General features: G+C 37.2%; 1 protein-coding gene across 2 annotated transcripts in view; it reads left to right on the top strand.

The window, feature by feature from the left end:
- The window catches only part of CNTN5 (contactin 5), a 1,332,234-nt gene that overhangs the window by 1,304,658 nt on the left and 8,270 nt on the right, over window positions 1-19,306 (top strand). For both annotated transcript variants that reach the window (XM_066253673.1, XM_066253671.1), the window contains 2 exons: window positions 15,086-15,272; window positions 15,707-15,819. In XM_066253673.1, the coding sequence (XP_066109770.1) occupies window positions 15,086-15,272; window positions 15,707-15,819 (300 nt within the window). The remainder of the gene's footprint in view (window positions 1-15,085; window positions 15,273-15,706; window positions 15,820-19,306) is intronic.

Below are 19,306 nucleotides of genomic sequence, written 5' to 3'. Positions count from 1 at the left end.
CCACTAAGCCAATCAGTCAGGCCATATTTTGTTTCTTTAACTTTGTATTATGAAATACTGATATGTGAAATAAATAGAAAGTATGCTACATTTCTATGTGCTCAGCACTCACCTTTAACAACTAAAAACTAAAAAATAATCTGTTTTATATATAACTCAACTGAATCCTCCTGTATTATTTTGAAAAAATCTTGGCAATTACACCATTTCAGCCAACATGTTTCATAATAAGTCCCTAAAATGTGTGCTTTAAAAAAATGCCACTTTGCCTGACCAGGGGTGGCGCAGTGGATAGAGTGTCAGACTGGGACACAGAGGACCCAGGTTTGAGACCCCAAGGTTGCCGGCTTGAGTGCAGGCTCATATGGTTTGAGCAGGGCTCACCAGCTTAAGCCCAAGGTCGCTGGCTCGAGCAAGGGGTCACTCGTTCTGCTGTAGCCCCTCCCCCAGTCAGTATAAGAAAGCAATCAATGAACAACTAAGGTGCTGCAATGAAGAATTGATGCTTCTCATCTCTCTCCCTTCCTGTCTGTCTATCCCTCTCTCTGATTCTTTCTGATACACACACACACACACACACACACACACACACACAGAGCCACTTTTCTGTTTCCTGAGAAAGATGCATGTTGAAAAAATGCACTCGGCTTAAAAAGCAGCAAACTCAAAAATCCCACTTAATGCAGCTCTTGGGGTAGCTTTCTCTGGGTTGCTGCTAACATTTTTATCTGGTCTGAGTGTTTTAACCGGTGTAAACATAATTTATCATTCACTCAAGAACTTGAATAGAGTTTATACTCAGATTTTGTGTCTTAAAATTTTTACAATTCTCTTACTTCTTGGATTTCCCTTTGAAGTTTCCAGCTGCTCTTTCTTGCACTAAACTCAATCTTTGACTATTTCTGCCGGAAAGGCTGCAGTCTTCAGGCACATAGTCATAATTTCAAACAAAAAAAGTCATAAACTTACTTGCTGCTGTTTCAGCTTTTCAACAATATTTTTTTCTCCAGCTTCTATTTGCTTGCCAAGATTTTTAAATCCTCACCCAGGACAGGATTTCCATGACCACTTTCCTCAGCCACCATTCCATCACTGTTGTTTTACCATCTCTAAATCTATTTTTTTTTCTGTGAGCAATTTGTATATTCTCTCCTTTTCCTTCACCATTCTATCTCTCTTTTTTGATCACTCTTGATCTAAAGAGATTTATATATATATTTTGCTCTTTCAAAGAATGAACTTTGGCTTTATTTTTTTTCTTATTCTATTATTTTTAAATTAAGTATTGCTTCTAATTTTATTATTTGCTTTTTTCTAATTTATTTGGGTTTAAAATTTACTGTACTTTTTTCAAATTCCTTAAGATGGATATATCACTGATTTTTGGCTTTTTGTTCTAATATGTACATGAAATCTATACATCATAAAACTCTGCATTCCTAGAACCTTACATAGAGTAAATAATAAAGTGGTTAAGTACATAATGCTTTTTAAAGATAAATACTATTCTATCTAAAAGTGTTAACTTTTATGTCAAAACTTTTATTATTTTATTTAATTAGTATTCATTAAGAGACTACTATGTTTACAGCTCATCTTGCAAAACATATTTAAATATATTAGTTGGAATAAAATATTTCAATACTCAATATCATATATTTTAGACGATTTGAGTAAAGAAGGTGAAGAGGGAAGGAAACTAACATTTGTAAAAGATCTACAATGAACTACATGTATTAAGAACAAATTCAATTATATTTATAACCAATCTTCTTGAGTGTATTTTATTTAGATAGTAGTGAGAGCTTCTAGGAGAAATAAATATTGATACAAATTTATTCAGTACATTATATCCATTATTATGTTCCTGCTGCATTTTAACTTCCTCACCTTATATCCTCTAATCACTGTTGAACTGCCTCATAAATATTCAAAAGTTTAACTAAACATTGTTTACTTATCTTATTTGATTCATTAAATTGCATCCTTTATAGTAAAATTACCTCTGGGCACAAAACAACTAATAGGCATGCAATCTAATAATACTGACTGCCAGTATATCTCAGAATATTGATTGTGAATAGCCAATTTAATAACCATACCTAGTGCTAAACTCAGGAGATTAGGAGGCTGGAGATTAATTTAATTGAGGCTGGCAGAGACTTTCCTGACCAAAACAAATTTATCTTCCCCGGGAAATGCGTTCTTCATGCATAGGATTTCAAAACTCTTAGTAGAAAGCCATGGCTGAACTTAGGTACACATAAGACAAGAGCGGTGTAAACGTCAATTTAAGCATTATTAAGGAAAATGGCATAGTGTTTCAAACTTTATATTAAGGTGAGGAGGACTTACTAGACTAGAGAAAGCAGGGTGGGAATTAAATATCTGCCTTCAAACCCTGGTTTATATTAGTTACAACTTTTGAATTTAGAAATGCTGATGAGTTGAACAGAAGCACATAAAAACAGTTTTTCTTAATTTCCCTTAAAGTAACCATGAAGCCATGAGAAAAGAGAGAATTCTTATTGCAATCACAAGGAGGAGTATGATTGAAAAGTATTAGTAGTATTTTCTAGGTTTTTCCTTCCTTTCATCATTGTGCAATGACTCAGCTTCAAAATACCATTGTCTACTTTCAAGCAAATGATTAAATAACCTTTGACCTCCTTCTTCTTAATTTTTCTCTTCAATGAAACAAACTGCAGTCACAACGAAGATTTGTCTCTCAGCTCAGGCCTGGGTAGATATCTTTGTGTTGCTTGGAGAGTTTGAGTAGAGGCTGTACTAACAACCTGGCATCTATCTGCACAGCAGAAGCCACTAGTCTAGGAAATACAGTCTAGAGCTGGATGTCTCACCATTCAAAGGAACATTCAATTCTTTAGAACACTGTTAAAATCAGGTAAGATGCAAGAATGATAAAACAATTAAAAAATTCTTTAAAAGAAGGAAATAAATGATAAGGCTCAGTAAATATTCTTCCCCTATAAGAGATTTTCTTGTAAATCAGAAGAAAAATTTTAAACATGTGGTTCTAGATATCAATGAGAAAAAAGAGAATATTTATTTTATATTTAGAGAGCAATCTAGGATATGAAGAGAATGTAATAAAATCAAAACCAAAGTAACTAAAATATTCATTAAGAGCAATAAAATGCAAATTTTATACTATTAAATATTTAAACCACTGGTTCAGAGTACAAACTTGAAAAATAATCTGAGAATGCCCAGGAAATTAATAAGGAAATTTTATTTTAAGGTAAGGAACAAGATGGCAGACTTGAAGGACGAAATAATTGGTCCATAAACAATAGATATCTGCCAAGAAGCCAGAATATATGGAGCAAAATCACTAACAGCAATAAAGAAAAATTCAAAGTAAAAGACTAAAAAGTCCAAAACCCAAAAGTAAAAATGCCTACATTTAAAATAAAGAAATTGCACTGAATTTCAGGAAATATTAAAGTTCTAATACTTACCTCTTTGTCATACCCACAACTAATCTAGCAGCAAAGTTTGATTTTACCTTGTAAATGCTTGTCTCTATACTGTCCCCATGACCACCACTCTAACCCTAGTGCAGATTGCCTGCACTTCCTACCTAGACTCTGGCAATGCCCCCAACTGCTCTCTCTGTCTCCTCTGGTCCCTTCTCAATCTATTTTCCGTATTGCAACCATTTATTCACTAAAACAAATTACAGGGTGCTTTTAGGTGCCAACATAAACAAACAGTTAAATTAGGCTAGTTTCACAGAGTGATAATTACAAGTAATAATAACAGTAAAAGTCAGACTAATATAAAAAATGTGTGACTAAGGGAGAGTAGGTTTCTTTAGAGAAGTAGCCAAGTGAAGCTTCTTGGTTAAGCTAAAAGTTAGCTGAAACAGAAATAGCCATTTGGAGAAAAAGAGCTGAGAAAGGAGCTTCAGGGCAGAAGACATCAGAAATCCGAAGGCTCAAAACTGTGAATCTGAGTTAATGTTTGAGGCCCGCTTTGCTGGAAGATAGTGACCAAAGTGAGATGAGACATAAAATGACATTGGAAAAGGTCATAGAGTTCATCTTACAGGCCCTTGTAAGCTACTGTGAAAAGTCTGTAACTGAATCTAAGTGAAGCAGTCTCTGACCCGCCTCTCCACTGTGTCCTATCCTACATTACAGATATCTTAGCAACAGGTAGCTTGTCAGAACAACAATTTCACATTCACGTTGTTATTTGTTCAGTGGCTATTTTGGCTATTATTTTGTTCAATTAATAAACTTATTTTTGTTTTTTATGTTGTTGGGAGTTTTTTTGTTTGTTCTACCTTTTTATTGAGTATAGTGTTAGGTATTCAGAAAAATTGAGCAAATACTAGAATTAGTTCCCACACACCTCCACCCCATACAGTTACCACCTCCCCCGCTGTCAGCAGAGCCCACCAGAGAGGTCCATTTGTGAACCTAAATTGACGGCTCAAAATCCAGAGTTTAAATTAGGGTTCACTTTTGATGTATAGATTCTAAGAGTTTTGACAAATGTATAATATTGTAACCACCACTGTAGTGAGACTCTGTATCTTTTGGAGTGCTTCTAATCCCTTTTCAAGTGATCTCATATACATTTCAAAGTTTATGAATTGATGGAATTTATCATCAGGATAAAAACTGAATAATGGGAAAAAAATTGAAAAAAGACTTATGAATAGTATATTATTCAATACCAATTTTAAAATCCCTAAAGAAGCACTATCTTAAACACTGAACAGGTTTATTGTTTTACCTTTTCTCTATCAAAATAAAATAAAATAAAAATAATTATTTCATTGTGAAAGTAACAACTTCTCCCATTCTTCTTCTTTTTATTAAATTTCTTTTCAACTGTAGTTTACATTTAATATTATTTTGTATTAATTTCAGGTGTACAGCACAGTGGTTAGACAATTAAGTATTTTCCAAAGTAGTCTCCCTAATATTTCAAGTACCCACCTGGCACCATATGCAGTTACTCTAATATTATTAACTATATTCCCTTTGCTGTACTTGACAACCCCATGACTAATTTGTAACCACCAATTTGTATCTCGCAATCCCTCATCTTCTCACCCAGCTCCCTCCCAACACCCCTCCCCTCTAGCAATCATCAGTCTATATCCATTATTCTGGTTTTAGTTTATTGGTTTATTTTATTCTTTAAATGTACATATTAATAAAATTATATAGTATTTGTCTTTTCCTGTCTGATTCATTATATTTAGCATAATACCTTCTAGGTCCATCCATATCACAAATAATATGATTTCATTCTTTTTTATGGATGACTAATATTCCACTGTATATATGTACCACAACATTTTATCCATTTTGTTGATGAGCAGTTGGTTTGCTTCCATATCTTGGATACTGTAAATTACAATGCACATTGGAATGCATATATTCTTTTTAATTGGTGTTTTGGGTTTCTTCCAAAAGTGGACTCACTGGGTCATAAAACAGTTCAATTTTTAATTTTTGAGGAACCTCCATACTGTTTCCACAGTGGCTTCACCAATCTGAAATCCCACCAACAGTGCACAAGGTTTCCCTTTTCTCCACATCCTCACCAACACTTGTTTGTTGATTTATTGATGAGAACCATTCCATCAGGTGTGAAGTGATATCTCACTGTGGTTTTAGTTTGCATTTCTCTGAAAATTTGTGACATTGAGCACCTTTTCATATGTTTAATGGCCATCTGTGTGTCCTTTTTGGAGAAGCGTCTATTCAGGGCCTCTGACCACTTTTTAACTGATTGTAGTTTTGGTGTTGAGTTGAGTCTGAATATCAACTCCGTAGCAAGTGTATCATTGACAAATATGTTTTGTCATTCAGTAGGCTGTTTTATTCATTTTGTTGATAATCTCTTTTGATGGAGAAAAAAATTTAGTTCAATGTAGTTCAATTTGTTTGATTTTTCTTTTGTTTTGTTGCACAAAGAGATGTATCAGAAAAAGAACATTGCTAAGAGAAATGTAAAAAATGCTTATTGTCTATATTTTCTTCTGTGAGTTTTATGGTTTCAAATATTACATTTAATTTTTTAACCAATTTTCAGTTTATTCTTGTGTATGGCACAGAAGGTGGTCTAGTTTCAGTTTCTTTTTCTTGCATATATGTTTTATCTTTCTAGTTTTCCCAACACCATTTATTATATAGACTATTTTTATCCCATTTTATGTTCTTGCCTCCTTTCTCAAATATTAATTGACTGTATAAGCATAGGTTTATTTCTGGACTCTAATCTGTTCAATTGAACTATATGTCTTTTTTTTATGTCAGTACCACATTGTTTGGAGTACTATACAGCCTTGTTGTATAGTTTTATATCAGGTAGTATGGCACTTCTTTGTTCTTTCTCAAGAGTGGTCTGGTTATTGGGGGCCTTTAATGGTTCTATATAAATTTTTGGATTAACTGTTCTAGTTTTGTGAAAAATGCCATTGAGATTTTATAGAAATTGTGTTGAATATATAGATTATGTTGGGTAGTATGGATATTTTCTCCAATATCTTATAATTTTCCAAGTGCAAGTCTTTTATCTTCTTGATTAAACTTACTACTAGGTAGTATTTTATTTTTTGATGCAATTGTAAATGGAATTTTTTTTTTTTTTGTATTTTTCTGAAGCTGGAAATGGGGAGAGACAGTCAGACAGACTCCCGCATACGCTGGACCGGGATCCACCCGGCACGCCCACCAGGGGCGATGCTCTTCCCACCAGGGGGCGATGCTCTGCCCCTCCGGGGCGTCGCTCTGCCGTGACCAGAACCACTCTAGCGCCTGGGGCAGAGGCCAAGGAGCCATCCCCAGCGCCCGGGCCATCCTTGCTCCAATGGAGCCTTGGCTGCGGGAGGGGAAGAGAGAGACAGAGAGGAAGGAGGGGGTGGGGGTGGAGAAGCAAATGGGCGCTTCTCCTACATGCCTTGGCCGGGAATCGAACCTGGGTCCCCCGCACACCGGGCCGACGCTCTACCGCTGAGCCAACCCGCCAGGGCTGGAATATTTTTTTTAGTGTTCCTTTCTGATAGTTGATTATTGGTCTATAAAAATGCAACTGACTTCAGAATATCTTTTGTTTCCTGCTGTAGTACTGAATTCATCTTTCACTTCTAGTAGTTTTTTGGTGTAATCTTTAGGATTCTCTGAATATAGTACCATGACATCTGCAAATAATGACAGTTTTACTTCTTCCTTTCCAATTTGGGTTCCTTTTACTTTTTGTTCTTGCCTAATTGCTGTGGTTAGAACTTCCAGTACTATGCTGAATAAGAGTGGACAAAGTGAACATTTCTGTCTTATTTCTGATCTCAAGAAAAATGCTTTTAGTTTTTCCTTGTTGATGATGATGTTTGTTATGGGTTTGTCATATATGGCCTTAATTATGATGAGGTATGTTCCCAATATCCCACTTTGCTGAGATTTTTTAATCATAAATGGGTGCTGGATTTTATGAAATGCTTTTTCTGCATCTATTACATGATCATATGATTTTTATTCATAATTTTATTTATGTGATATATCATGGTAATTGATTTATGGCTACATAACCAACCTTGCATCCCAGGATAAATCCCATTTAATCATGATGTATGATCTTATTGCATTGTGGAATTTGGTTTGTCAATATTTTGTTGAGGATTTTTGCATCTGTTCATCAGAAATATTGCTATAATTATCTTTCTTTGTAGCATCTTTACCTAGTTTTAGAATCAGGAATGCTGGCCTCATTCAGTGAGCTTGGGAGTCTTCTCTAATCTTAAAATTTTTTGGAATAGTTTGAGAAGAAGAGATATTAATTTTCTTTAAATCTTTGATAAAATTCACCTGTGAAGCTTTCTAGTCCAGAATTTTCATTTGTTCTTTTTGATTACTATTTCGGTTTTGTTGGTTGTAAGTGATAAAATCAAATTTCTTTTTTCTTCCTGATTCTGTCTTGGAATAGTGCATGTTACTAGGAACTTATCCATTATTTACAGATTGTCCAATTTATTGGCATATAATTGTTTATAATATTTTCTTATAATCCTTTGTATTTTTGTGGTTTTAGTTGCCACTTGTCTTTCATTTCTGATTTTATTTATTTAGGTTCTCTCTCTTTTTCTTAATGAGTCTGGTTAAAGTTTTGTCAATCTTTTGTATCTTTTCAAAGAGCCACCTTTGGTTTCATTGATATTTTGTATTGATTTTTTTAGACTCTAATTCATTTATTTCCACTCTGATCTTTATCATTTCCTTTCTTCTACTCACTTTGGGCTTTGTTTTTTATTTTATAGTTTATTTAAGTGTAAGGTTAAATAGTTTATTTGTAATTTTTCTTGTTTCTTGAGGTAGACCTGTAATACTATGAATTTCCCTTTTGGGACTACTTTCATTGTGACTACTTTCACTGTGCCCTATAGATTGGGGGTTGTTGTATTTTCATTTTCATTTGTCTTAAGGAATTTTTTTATTTCTTGTTAATCTTTTACATCTTTGCTTTTCATCACTTTGAATACTTCATATGCATCCCTTCTGGCCTGAAATGTTTCTCTTGAGAAATCAACAGATGCTCTTATGGGAGCTCCCTTATAATTAACTAACTCTTTCTCTTGTTGCTTTTAGGATTCTTTCTTTGTCTTTCACTTTTCCCATTTTAATTATGATTTGTCTTGGTGTAAGCCTTTTTAGTTTCATATTGTTTGGGGTTCTGCGTTTCCTGGACTTGTGTATCTTTTTTCTTCACTGGGTTAAGGAGATTTCCACTGATTATTTCTTCAAATAAGTTCTCAACCCTTTGCTCTCTCTTTTCTCCTTCTGGTATCCTTATAATGCAGATGTTGTTATAATTTATGTTGTTCGAGAGGGTCCTTAAATGATCCTCATTTTTAAAAAAATTCTTTTTCCTTTTGTTGATTTGATTGTGTGTTTTCAGCTACTATGTCTTCCAAACTGCTGATTCAGTCAGCTGCTTCATCTCATCTCATATTGATTCCTTCTAGTGTAGTCTTCACTTCAGATATGGTATTCTCCATTTCTGACTGGTTCTTTTTATGGTTTCTATGTTCTTTTTTATACTTACTATCTCTTTGTTGAAATTCTCACTGAGTTCATCCATTCTTCTCTTAAGTTACTTAAGAATCCTCATAATCTTTGTTTTGACGTCTGTATCTGTTAGATTTCTTGCCTCTATTTCCTTCAGTTCTTTTACTTGAGATTTATTCTGTTCTTTTGTGGAGGCATGTTTTTTTATCTCCTCATTTTGAATGCCTCTTTGTATTTGCTTCTGTGTATTAGGTTGACCTGCTAAGTCTCCCAGTCTTGGTAATGTAGCATTATATAGTAAGTGGTCTGCAGGGCTCAAGGTCACAGTTATTCTAATCACCTGAGCTAGGTGCTCCCAAAATATTCTTTGTGTGGGTTTTATGAACCCTCCCATTGCAGTTGAGTCTTGATTACTGTGCCCATTCATGGGTAAGGTTGACCCTCAGGCTGGTTGACTGTCAGATTGATTTCAAGTACAGTTTATAAGATGCTGTGCAGGGACTGACCCAACAAAGTAAAATTTGCCCCAGCAGTGTCTGGTGCCCACTCAGGTCTCCCTTTTGGTTTGCCATTTGTGGAGCTTTTCAAGTTTTGCTCTGATTAGTTTGCCACCGGGTGTGTTGTTTCTAGTGCCTCTTGGGAGAGACTCTGGTACAGGTCTATGTCAGATATTGACTATGACTTTCCCTGGGCTACCTATTAAGAACTACAAAGTGATTGTGATTGGTGGCTATCTCTGCTGGGCCTGGGGGCATGTGGGAGGGTCGGTCCTAGGTACATACTAAAGCCAGCTTCCATCAGTACTGAGTCCAGAGAAGGTTAACAAAAGGTCAAGGCACCTCAAGATCTGCCTCCACTTGCCAGCTTCTTGTTAATCTTAGTCGCTGAGAGAGCTTCTAATGATACATGAGATGTGTGAGGCAGGTTCTCAGTGAGTCACCAGGTATATTGAGAGGTGTTCACCAGGCTGGCATATATTTAAACTTGATGCTGCCTGACCAGGCGGTGGCGCAGTGGATAGAGCGTCAGACTGGGATGCGAAAGACCCAGGTTCAAGACCCCGAGGTCGCCAGCTTGAGTGAGGGCTCATCTGGTTTGAGCAAAAGCTCACCAGCTTGAGCCCAAGGTCGCTGGCCCAAGCAAGGGGTTACTCAGTCTGCTGAAGGCCCGCGGTTAAGGCACATGTGAGAAAGCAATCAATGAACAATTAAGGTGTTGCAATGCGCAAAGAAAAACTAATGATTGATGCTTCTCATCTCTTCGTTTCCTGTCTGTCTGTCCCTGTCTATCCCTCTCTCTGACTCTCTCTCTCTGTCTCTGTAAAAAAAAAAAAAAACACTTGAGGCCTGACCAGGCAGTAGCACAGTGGGTAGAGCATTGGACTGGGATGCGGAAGGACCCAGGTTTGAGACCCCGAGGTCTCCAGCTTGAGAGTGGGCTCGTCTGGTTTGAGCAAAGCTCACCAACTTGGACCCAAGGTCGCTGGTTCAAGCAAGGAGTTACTCAGTCTGCTGAAGGCCCACGATCAAGGCACATATGAGAAAGCAATCAATGAACAACTAAGGTGTCGCAAAAAAACAAACAAACAAACTAATGATTGATGTTTCTCATCTCTCTGTTTCTGTCTCTCTGTTTCTATCTATCCCTCTCTCTGACTCTCTCTCTGTCTCTGTAAAATAAATAAATAAATAAACAAAAAACCCTTGATGCTTGTGCTAGGTGGGTCTGAGGTCACTCAGCAAAAGTCTGAGGCCAACCATAACCCACCTGGGGCTCGCATAACTTGTGATGGGGCAGGGTCTCAGGGAGTCATCAGAGTGAGGTCAGTAGAGTTCATCAGGCCAAAACAGATTAAGGCTTGGCCATACAAAAGATGGGCTCTGCACAAGAATGGTGCCACACAAGTCAGTCTCTCCCTGTGTGTCTCTGACACCCCCTGAGTTTACCCAGTCCTCCTTGAGAGCACTCCAAGAAAGATTGCACTGCAGGCCCAGGCTTGCTGCCTCCAACACACCCCAAAGCCATGCACACCAGCTTGGTAGGGCAGGACCCCAGGGAGTTGCCTGGGAGGTACTTGTACAGCTCCTCAGGCTAATGCCCTGTGGAGAGGAGTGCTCAACCCAGGGAAGATGCTGTTTGTGGATAATATGGGAGAGGAACTCAACACAGGGACATTAGTGACTGTCTCTCTAGCCATCTCTCCAAAGCCACACAGCTTAATCTCTCCCTGTATGATTCTAGTTCCCTCCAAGCTGCCTTCCCTCTGCTGGAGCCGAGGGTAAATGCTAACAAGCAAGATTTTGTGCCCTGGCCTTTTCAGAAGATGCCTAAGTCTCATTGATTTTCACAGCCAAATGTTATATGGGTGCCTCTTCCCAGCACTTGTGCTCTGGGCTGGAGAACCTGATATGGGGTTGAGAGCCCTTCACTCCTGAGGACAGACCTTTGCCACTGGGATATCTCTCTGAATTCTCAACTCTTCTTGTGCTGGTGGGACTAGCCCTTTCTACTTCTCTGTGCCTTGTAATGACTTTTTCTGTATATTCTTAGGTATAATAAGACTTCTGTTCAGCTAATCTTCAGATGGTTATTCAGGTTGATTGTTCTATAATTTAGTAGTAATTGTTATATGGCCTTGGGAGGGGGTGAGTATAACTGCCACCTACTCTGCCATCTTGGAGAATTCATCTTCCAAATTGAGCTCTTCAGCTTACAAAGAAACACAAAAAACAAATGGTTAAAGTCCAACAATCATAATCTTATTCTTAGACAAAGGCCTCCCAAAATTCCTCTTTGCTTACATGCTAGAAAAAAATAACATGTAGATTTTTTTAGGTTTTCCTCTAGGTTTTAGATCAGGGGTCCCCAAACTTTTTACACAGGGGGCCAGTTCACTGTCCCTCAGACCATTGGAGGGCCGGACTATTAAAAAAAACTATGAACAAATCCCTATGCACACTGCACATATCATATTTTAAAGTAAAAAAACAAAACGGGAACAAATACAATATTTAAAATAAAGAACAAGTAAATTTAAATCAACAAACTGACCAGTATTTCAATGGGAACTATGCACCTCTCACTGACCACCAATGAAAGAGGTACCCCTTCCGGAAGTGCGGCGGGGGCTGGATAAATGGCCTCAGGAGGCCGCATGCGGCCCGCGGGCCGTAGTTTGGGGACCCCTGTTTTAGATGGTACCGATAAAATTCATTGTGGTTACTGCTGTTTTTTACAATAATTTACTCAGGAAACATTTTATCTTTTACTTACGTTCAATTTTGTAGTGATTAATCAGAACACTAAATATTCAATATTTAGAACTCCTTAATTTGTACTAAAACCTGTATTTGTATCAAAATTTATAATTTGTTGAATTTAATCATATTCAACTCCCACAAATTTACATGTAATTAAAATAAAATAATTGACAGATTAAAAAATTGAAACTGAGAACTGGAAATCAGATATATTACTGGAAAAGAAAGATATCTGTTTATTCATTTAACATCTCAGTCTATTCCATATTTTGAAAATAACTTAGGTTTCTTCTGTTAGAAATATGCCCAGAGACAAAGCAAGAGAAGCTAGTTCTCAGAATTAAGAATAATGGACCCAATATCATGTAAAAGACAGCATTAAAGGAGTACAGCTAGTTAAACAAATTTCTGAAGTTTAGTCATTCAGTTGTATGCCAATTTAGCTCTGTGAAGAGACAGGGATGTGAAATAAGAATTTATCATATCAACCTTTTAAAAATGTAAACAAATTAGGCATCTGTGTAGTTGTATCAGCGTTCAGTTATAAAGAACTGAGTTGCTTCAACTAGTTTAAGAGATATATTAAGTGTTTTACAAAATTATTGAGTTAAATGAACAGACTCAAGGGTTATCTTTCAAAAATGACTATTAAAGTCAAACTATAGGATCAAGCCATAAGTCATGAAGCCACCAGCCCCAGAAGCACACTCCATTGCCATGGTTTGAAAGCTGCCATGATCAAGATGGCTCCACATTTAGGAAGCTACTGGAATCTGGAGGCCTTTGCTATTTTCGTCAGTTCCATAATCTCACCACTCATGTTGTGCTTTGCACCAACAAATAGATGTCCTGTGCTCTGCTTCTTGACTGCCATAAAGCTAATAACTAGACAGCAAGTTGTCCATTAATGCTGCCACAGCAGGGGGAAGAAGGACAAGTAATGACTCTATTACTATTCTTGCCTGAAGAAAAGCGGAAGCTGTGGACATTTCACCTTCATCTCACTTCCACATTCCAATCTTAGTCCTGTGCATCTGACCGGCTGAACCTAAAACATATTGAGATCCCTCACTGCAAGGGACTCTTGGAAATATGATTTTTGTTTCTCCATCCTCTTTAGCACACTGGAATGAAGGTAAAATTGATGTTGAACACTAAGGTACTATATTCTTTTGGTTATTAACTGTCTGTACACATGCTTTTTCTAGTTCAACAACTCCCCAAAAGTAACAATTAGCAATGATGATATTCTATACTGACATATTGAAGATATCTCATACAAATGAAAATGTACTCACCATCTCTCTGAAAGTAAGATCCAGAGAAAGTTCCACCAACCAACCTGTCCATTTTGGGGTGAAGGTTTATTCCTCCCCTAGTGAATTACATTAGAAAATTACCTACCCCCAATTCCCTATGTAAAAATACCAGAAGAAAGGAAAGGGCCTGAGTTATGTAATACTTATACACAAAACAGTAAAAGAAAGAAACTATGGCTATTACAGTCTTCACTTAATAAAGCTTCAGTGACAATCTGTAATTTCCTTCCTTCTCTACCCGTCTCTTACTCCCTTTGCCTTCCTCCAGCATTTAGGCAGGTACAGGCCTGTACTATAGTGTGGTTGTGCCATATTTTTTTCTGAAAGATAAGATCTTATAGTGACTTCCTATAGCCACAACAGGAAATGGCAGTACTAGGCATGTGCCAGAATAGCTCAGGTTTCTTTTTATTTTTAATTGAATTTATTAGGGTGACACTGGTTAACATCTTTATACAGACTTCAGGTGCCCAATTCTACAACACATCTCTGTACACTATACTGCATGTTCACCGCCCAAAATAGCTCAGGTTTCAAACAAACTGCTCACTGCCCACATTGTCTAGCAGCAACTATAGCTGAAAGAGAATCTGAAAAATGTGGTGTTGACTTTCTGGCCTGTACAATAAACCAAGCACTTGAAGGAGGATGAAATGAGTGCAGTGATCCCCTTCTTTGACCACAGTAATTAACTGGGAAAGGGGAACTACTTTTTTATTACCACAGTAAATAAGTAGAAGGGGAAACTGTTCTTCCTATGCACTTATGCATAGTTAAGATTTAGTGTCTGAAAAAGTTAAGCTTCAGGTGTGCAGAGACAATTACTGCATCTCACAAAGGGATCGCTTTTGGTATGAGATCAGCCCCATAAATTGATAACAAGGAAAGATCAGCTCAGTGCACAGATTGTGCTGCAACAAACAGCTCTTCCTTTCTGTCTCCCTCTAGTACACTAACGATGTGATTTCTCTGCTCAGACCACTCCAACTTATCATAAGTGTTCTGTCACCTCTTGTCTGTTAAACCTACACAGCTTGTGTGATTCACCTTTATGCGGGGCCCAGGAGGAAACAGTCTTCATGCTCTTTTCTCAGATAATTCACTCAAAGCGTCATGACTGAATGGTAAATGGTTATGATGACCTAGGAGAGATCATCACTTCTTCAATTTCTTTGAATGATTCTTCCTTAATGTTCTTCATGCTACAAGACTACAAGGGAGCACCTTTTGTTTCTTGGCTGAATGCTGCTCTGCACAGATGCAAATTGGGCAATTCATACAGATGCATATTAGGCAGTGACTAAAATTGTGGGTTTTGGCCTCATTAGTAGGACCTGTTAATTGGATGATACAGTAGTAATTTTCTACAGATAGGTGTGAGAAGCATTTTTTAAAAGTTCAAATAATTAGAAGCACAGGAGAAATTTTAAAATTAATCTGTCATGTGATAACTTGTTGACAGGTTAGTTATCGGAGAGATGGGAACCCAGAAGATGCAGTGGAAACAGTAAAAACAAGGGGGAATGAGTCATCTGTCATCCTGACGGGATTAGAAGGAAATACATTATATCACTTCACAGTGAGAGCTTATAATGGAGCTGGATATGGGCCACCTAGCAGTGAAGTGAGTGCAACCACCAAGAAATCCCGTAAGTGACCTGGGCTTTCTGTTTGTTTCAGACTAAAGGGAAACATCTTTTAACATTTCTGACAGCCGTGCGAGGTCCATACTAAGCAGAGTTGAAGGGGAGTTTGATTCATAGTCTTGCTTCATTGCTTAGATCTGAATTCCAAAACTAGCTCACAGAAGTCTGCATTCACAGTAGATAAAGGTTATCTTCCTGTGAAATAAAGCTAAGCAATTTTGACACGAAAGGGAGATAAAAAGATTCAGGTTCAAAAGCTCAGTAGAGTAACTATTAAAATGACACTCGTGAAGCAAAGCCCTCCTTTTCTGCCCCTCGCTGGCAGCAAGCCTCTGGTGCCAGCCAACTGTGAAACACACAAAAAGACTGAAATACAAGGATATAAGTGGAGGAAATGTGCTTAAGACTCGTCAGTTCTTTCACTTTTTATTTTGCAGCCCCTAGTCAAGCACCTAGCAACCTCCGGTGGGAACAACAAGGCTCCCAGCTCTCCCTGGGCTGGGATCCTGTCATACCATTAGTCAACGAATCTGAAGTCATGGGCTACAAGGTCAGTGTTTCTTTACTCTTTTAGACACTCATCCCAAAAACTGTTATTGTGAGGATGTACAATTAATGAAGCATAAAAGACGCATTCACACAGCAGTATTTTCTCAATCATTTTCTACCTAGATCACTAGAAATAGCCTCCTACAGCAAGGAAGCCAAAATAATCAGAATCAGTTTCAACTGCATGAGGCATAGGAAGGGGATGGGTAGGAAAGGCAGCAACGATTTGCGTCGACGGCCCCTGGAGCGCAGTGTCAGAACCAGCAGAACGCGGCCAGTGTCCAAACTATGCTGGCAGGATGTCAAACACTGGATAACATAATTGGGGTAGAAAGACTTTCCATCAGCAAAGAAACAGAAAAGAAGAAGCTAAGGCTAGCACACTACATAGGAGGAGTTCATGGAGAGAGACAGAAAACTCCAAAATAGATGAAGCACTGCACACATGCTCATCCTGCTTTGTATAGGCAAGAGATCTGGAAATACGAAAAACATTTAGATAGTTTGTTCTTGAAAAACAACTTTGTGTCTGATTTTAAAATATATGCGGTCTATGTATTGAACTAGCTGAATTTCTAATTCTAGTCCATACATCAGATTCTATTTATTTTTTTAAACTCCAGACAGGATCAGTAGCTGAAAATTATTTAGAGCCGAATTTAAAAATACTTCAGTGATAATATTTAGACTGAAAAGTATCATTTAGATGACTTTTCTGTTAACAGAGATAGTTATTTATATATTTTGTATTTAATTAAATTCTAAAGCTAGAAACAAGAAGTTATAAATGGAATATACATTTTTAAAGTAATATTTAGAAAGACTATTTTAAGACACAAACTGTAGCATTTCTTACAGACTGTATTTGGTATGGATCACAGACACCCTCACATTCAAACATACATATTTAAACCTGTCCTAATCTTCAGGGATATTGAAATTGACCTTTTGGAGGAGGACAGGTGGGCTATTTTCGGAACCTTTGTCTTAGTCCTCTTTTTCCCATACCCTTTCTTCTGTCTTTATACCTTGTCCGCCAAGGCAAATATACCCTTCAATGATTATGAATAGCAGTGTGGCCAAAAGGGTGATGGAGCATCCAAGAACCAATCTAACCTCATTAGAATTATGGCAAGCATCTCCCTAACTGGAGTGGCAAATAGAACACCAGGAAAATCTAGATGAAAGCATATACTACCTGTAAGAGCCATTTGGCTTTAGGTACCTCTCAGGTGAGAAAACCTGGAGAATACATGAGGCCAAACATAGGGATCCCAGGTGAGGTGACCCTGTTCTTTGTTCACAATTGCCATTTCTGTCTCTGTCATGGCTCTTCCTCGCTTTATGTGACAATCTCTCCAACCAGGCTATAAGTGATTGAGGACAAGGACTCTGTCTTACTCATCTCTTTATCCCCAGAACTGCTAGAATGGATGAATAAATTATTTAATTTTTATCCAGCTAGATGTATCCATCAATACAGACAGATATTTTTGTTTGTTTGTTTATTCAACTGATATATGAATTAGGGCCTTCCAGACTCCTGAGCTACATGCACACTTGGATTAGTGATGTCCTCCATGCCTTGTGGAATTATAAACCCACCCTTCTTTCTCTCCAGCTTCTCAGGGAGCCTTAAGACATAAATAGCTTGCATAACGTCAAATATATATCAGACTTCATGGAAAGACGTGGAGAGGGTAGTTGTAGAGTGAGAGAAAGACACACAACACAAATAAACATTTGGAAATTGCCTGTAAAATACTTTTATTTTTTATTGTTATTTTATTAACTATAGTACCATGCTGTGCATTATTTCTACAGGATTTATTCAATATTGTCCTTTTTTGTTAAGTATAGTTAGTATACAGTATTACATTGTTTTCAGTTAGACAATACAACGATTTGACATTTCTATACCTTACAATATGATCACCACAGCAAGTCTAGTAATTACCTTTACCATGCAAACTTTCACATATTATTGACTATATTGACCTTTACCTTCTCTACCCGTCCCCCACTCCCTTCCCCTCTAGCAACATCAATTCGAGCTCTGTTTCTATGAGTCCAGTTTTGTTTTGTTGGTTGGTTGGTTTTCATTTTTTAGGTTCCACATATAAGGAAACTATATGGTATTTGTCTTTCTGTGTCTGACTTATTTCACTTAATATAATACCCTCTAGGTCCATCCAAATAGTTGAAAATGACAAGACTTGATGCAGCTGCTATGAAAAATAATATGGAGATTTCTCCAAAAAACTAAAAATAGATCTACCATGACCCAGCAATTCCACTTCTGAGTTTTTATCTAAAGAAAATGAAAACAATTCATTTGAAAACATGCACCCTTATGTCCATTGCAAGAAAATTTACAATAGCCAAAATATATAAGCAACCTTGGCGTCCTTCAGTATATGAATAGATACAAGATCTTTTTCTTAAAAGTGCTTTTCAGGCCTGACCTGTGGTGCTGCAGTGGATAAAGTGTTGGCCTAGAATGCTGAAGTCGCCAATTCAAAACCCTGGACTTGCCTGGTCAAGGCATATACAAGAAGCAACTACTATGAGTTGATGCTTCCTGCTACTTCCCACCCAAACCCCCCTCTCTCTTGTGCATCTCTTCTCTCTCTTAAAAAAAATGCTTTTCAGCTTCTCACTGATACTTGTGTGGTCCAACTTCTTTTTATCCAGGTTCTATTCATCAACCTGACTTCTTGTCACCCACCCATTGCCACTGGGGATTTGGAATCCTCACCCTCCATAATGAAGAACAATTGTCTCCATTAACTATTCCCCAAATGCCCAGCTGGTGAATAGGACTTTAATAGAATCCATCTTTTTAAAGGGCATTTGTGATGGGTATAACCAGCAAAAATTTATTTTCTTATATATTTAAGCACACTTGCCTCATTATTCTGTTACCCTCAGACATATAGATTAGCTGTTTCTAAACTAGGCCTTTGAGAATAGCAGTACTGTATTAATTTTTTGCTTAAGATAATCTCTTTGGACAGTACACTGCTCTCAGTTTTTTAGGTAAAATTTAAGGATAGTTTTGACAATACATGAGACAATTTCCTTTATGCCTAAAGATAGTTTTCATCGCCAACTGCCAATCTATAAATGTCCAGATTCTCGAAGTACTCCCTGACCTCTTTATGTCAATAACTGTTTCTGAAAGTCTTGATAACTCCTTAACCTTCTCATATTTCTCATTCCTATTCATCTTTTCTAAGTCAAGATTTTAAAATGAGCCAAGATCTTTTGAAGCACTCAAGACTAACCATGAAGTTAATATATCTTTTCCCTGAGTATACCTACTTACCAACTCAGCACTACATTGCCCTGGGTATATTGATAAAAAACAGCATTTATTCTTAATACCCTTTTGATACCATTAAATTAATATTTTTTCCTGCTTTCATTTTTTTTTCCTAAATCTCAACTGATCTGCAAATTTTTCTTCAACTCTGGATTTTACAGCA

Source organism: Saccopteryx bilineata, chromosome 1, assembly GCF_036850765.1.
Source record: "Saccopteryx bilineata isolate mSacBil1 chromosome 1, mSacBil1_pri_phased_curated, whole genome shotgun sequence".
NCBI lineage: Eukaryota > Metazoa > Chordata > Mammalia > Chiroptera > Emballonuridae > Saccopteryx > Saccopteryx bilineata.
This window is presented reverse-complemented; position numbering and strand designations above follow the sequence as displayed.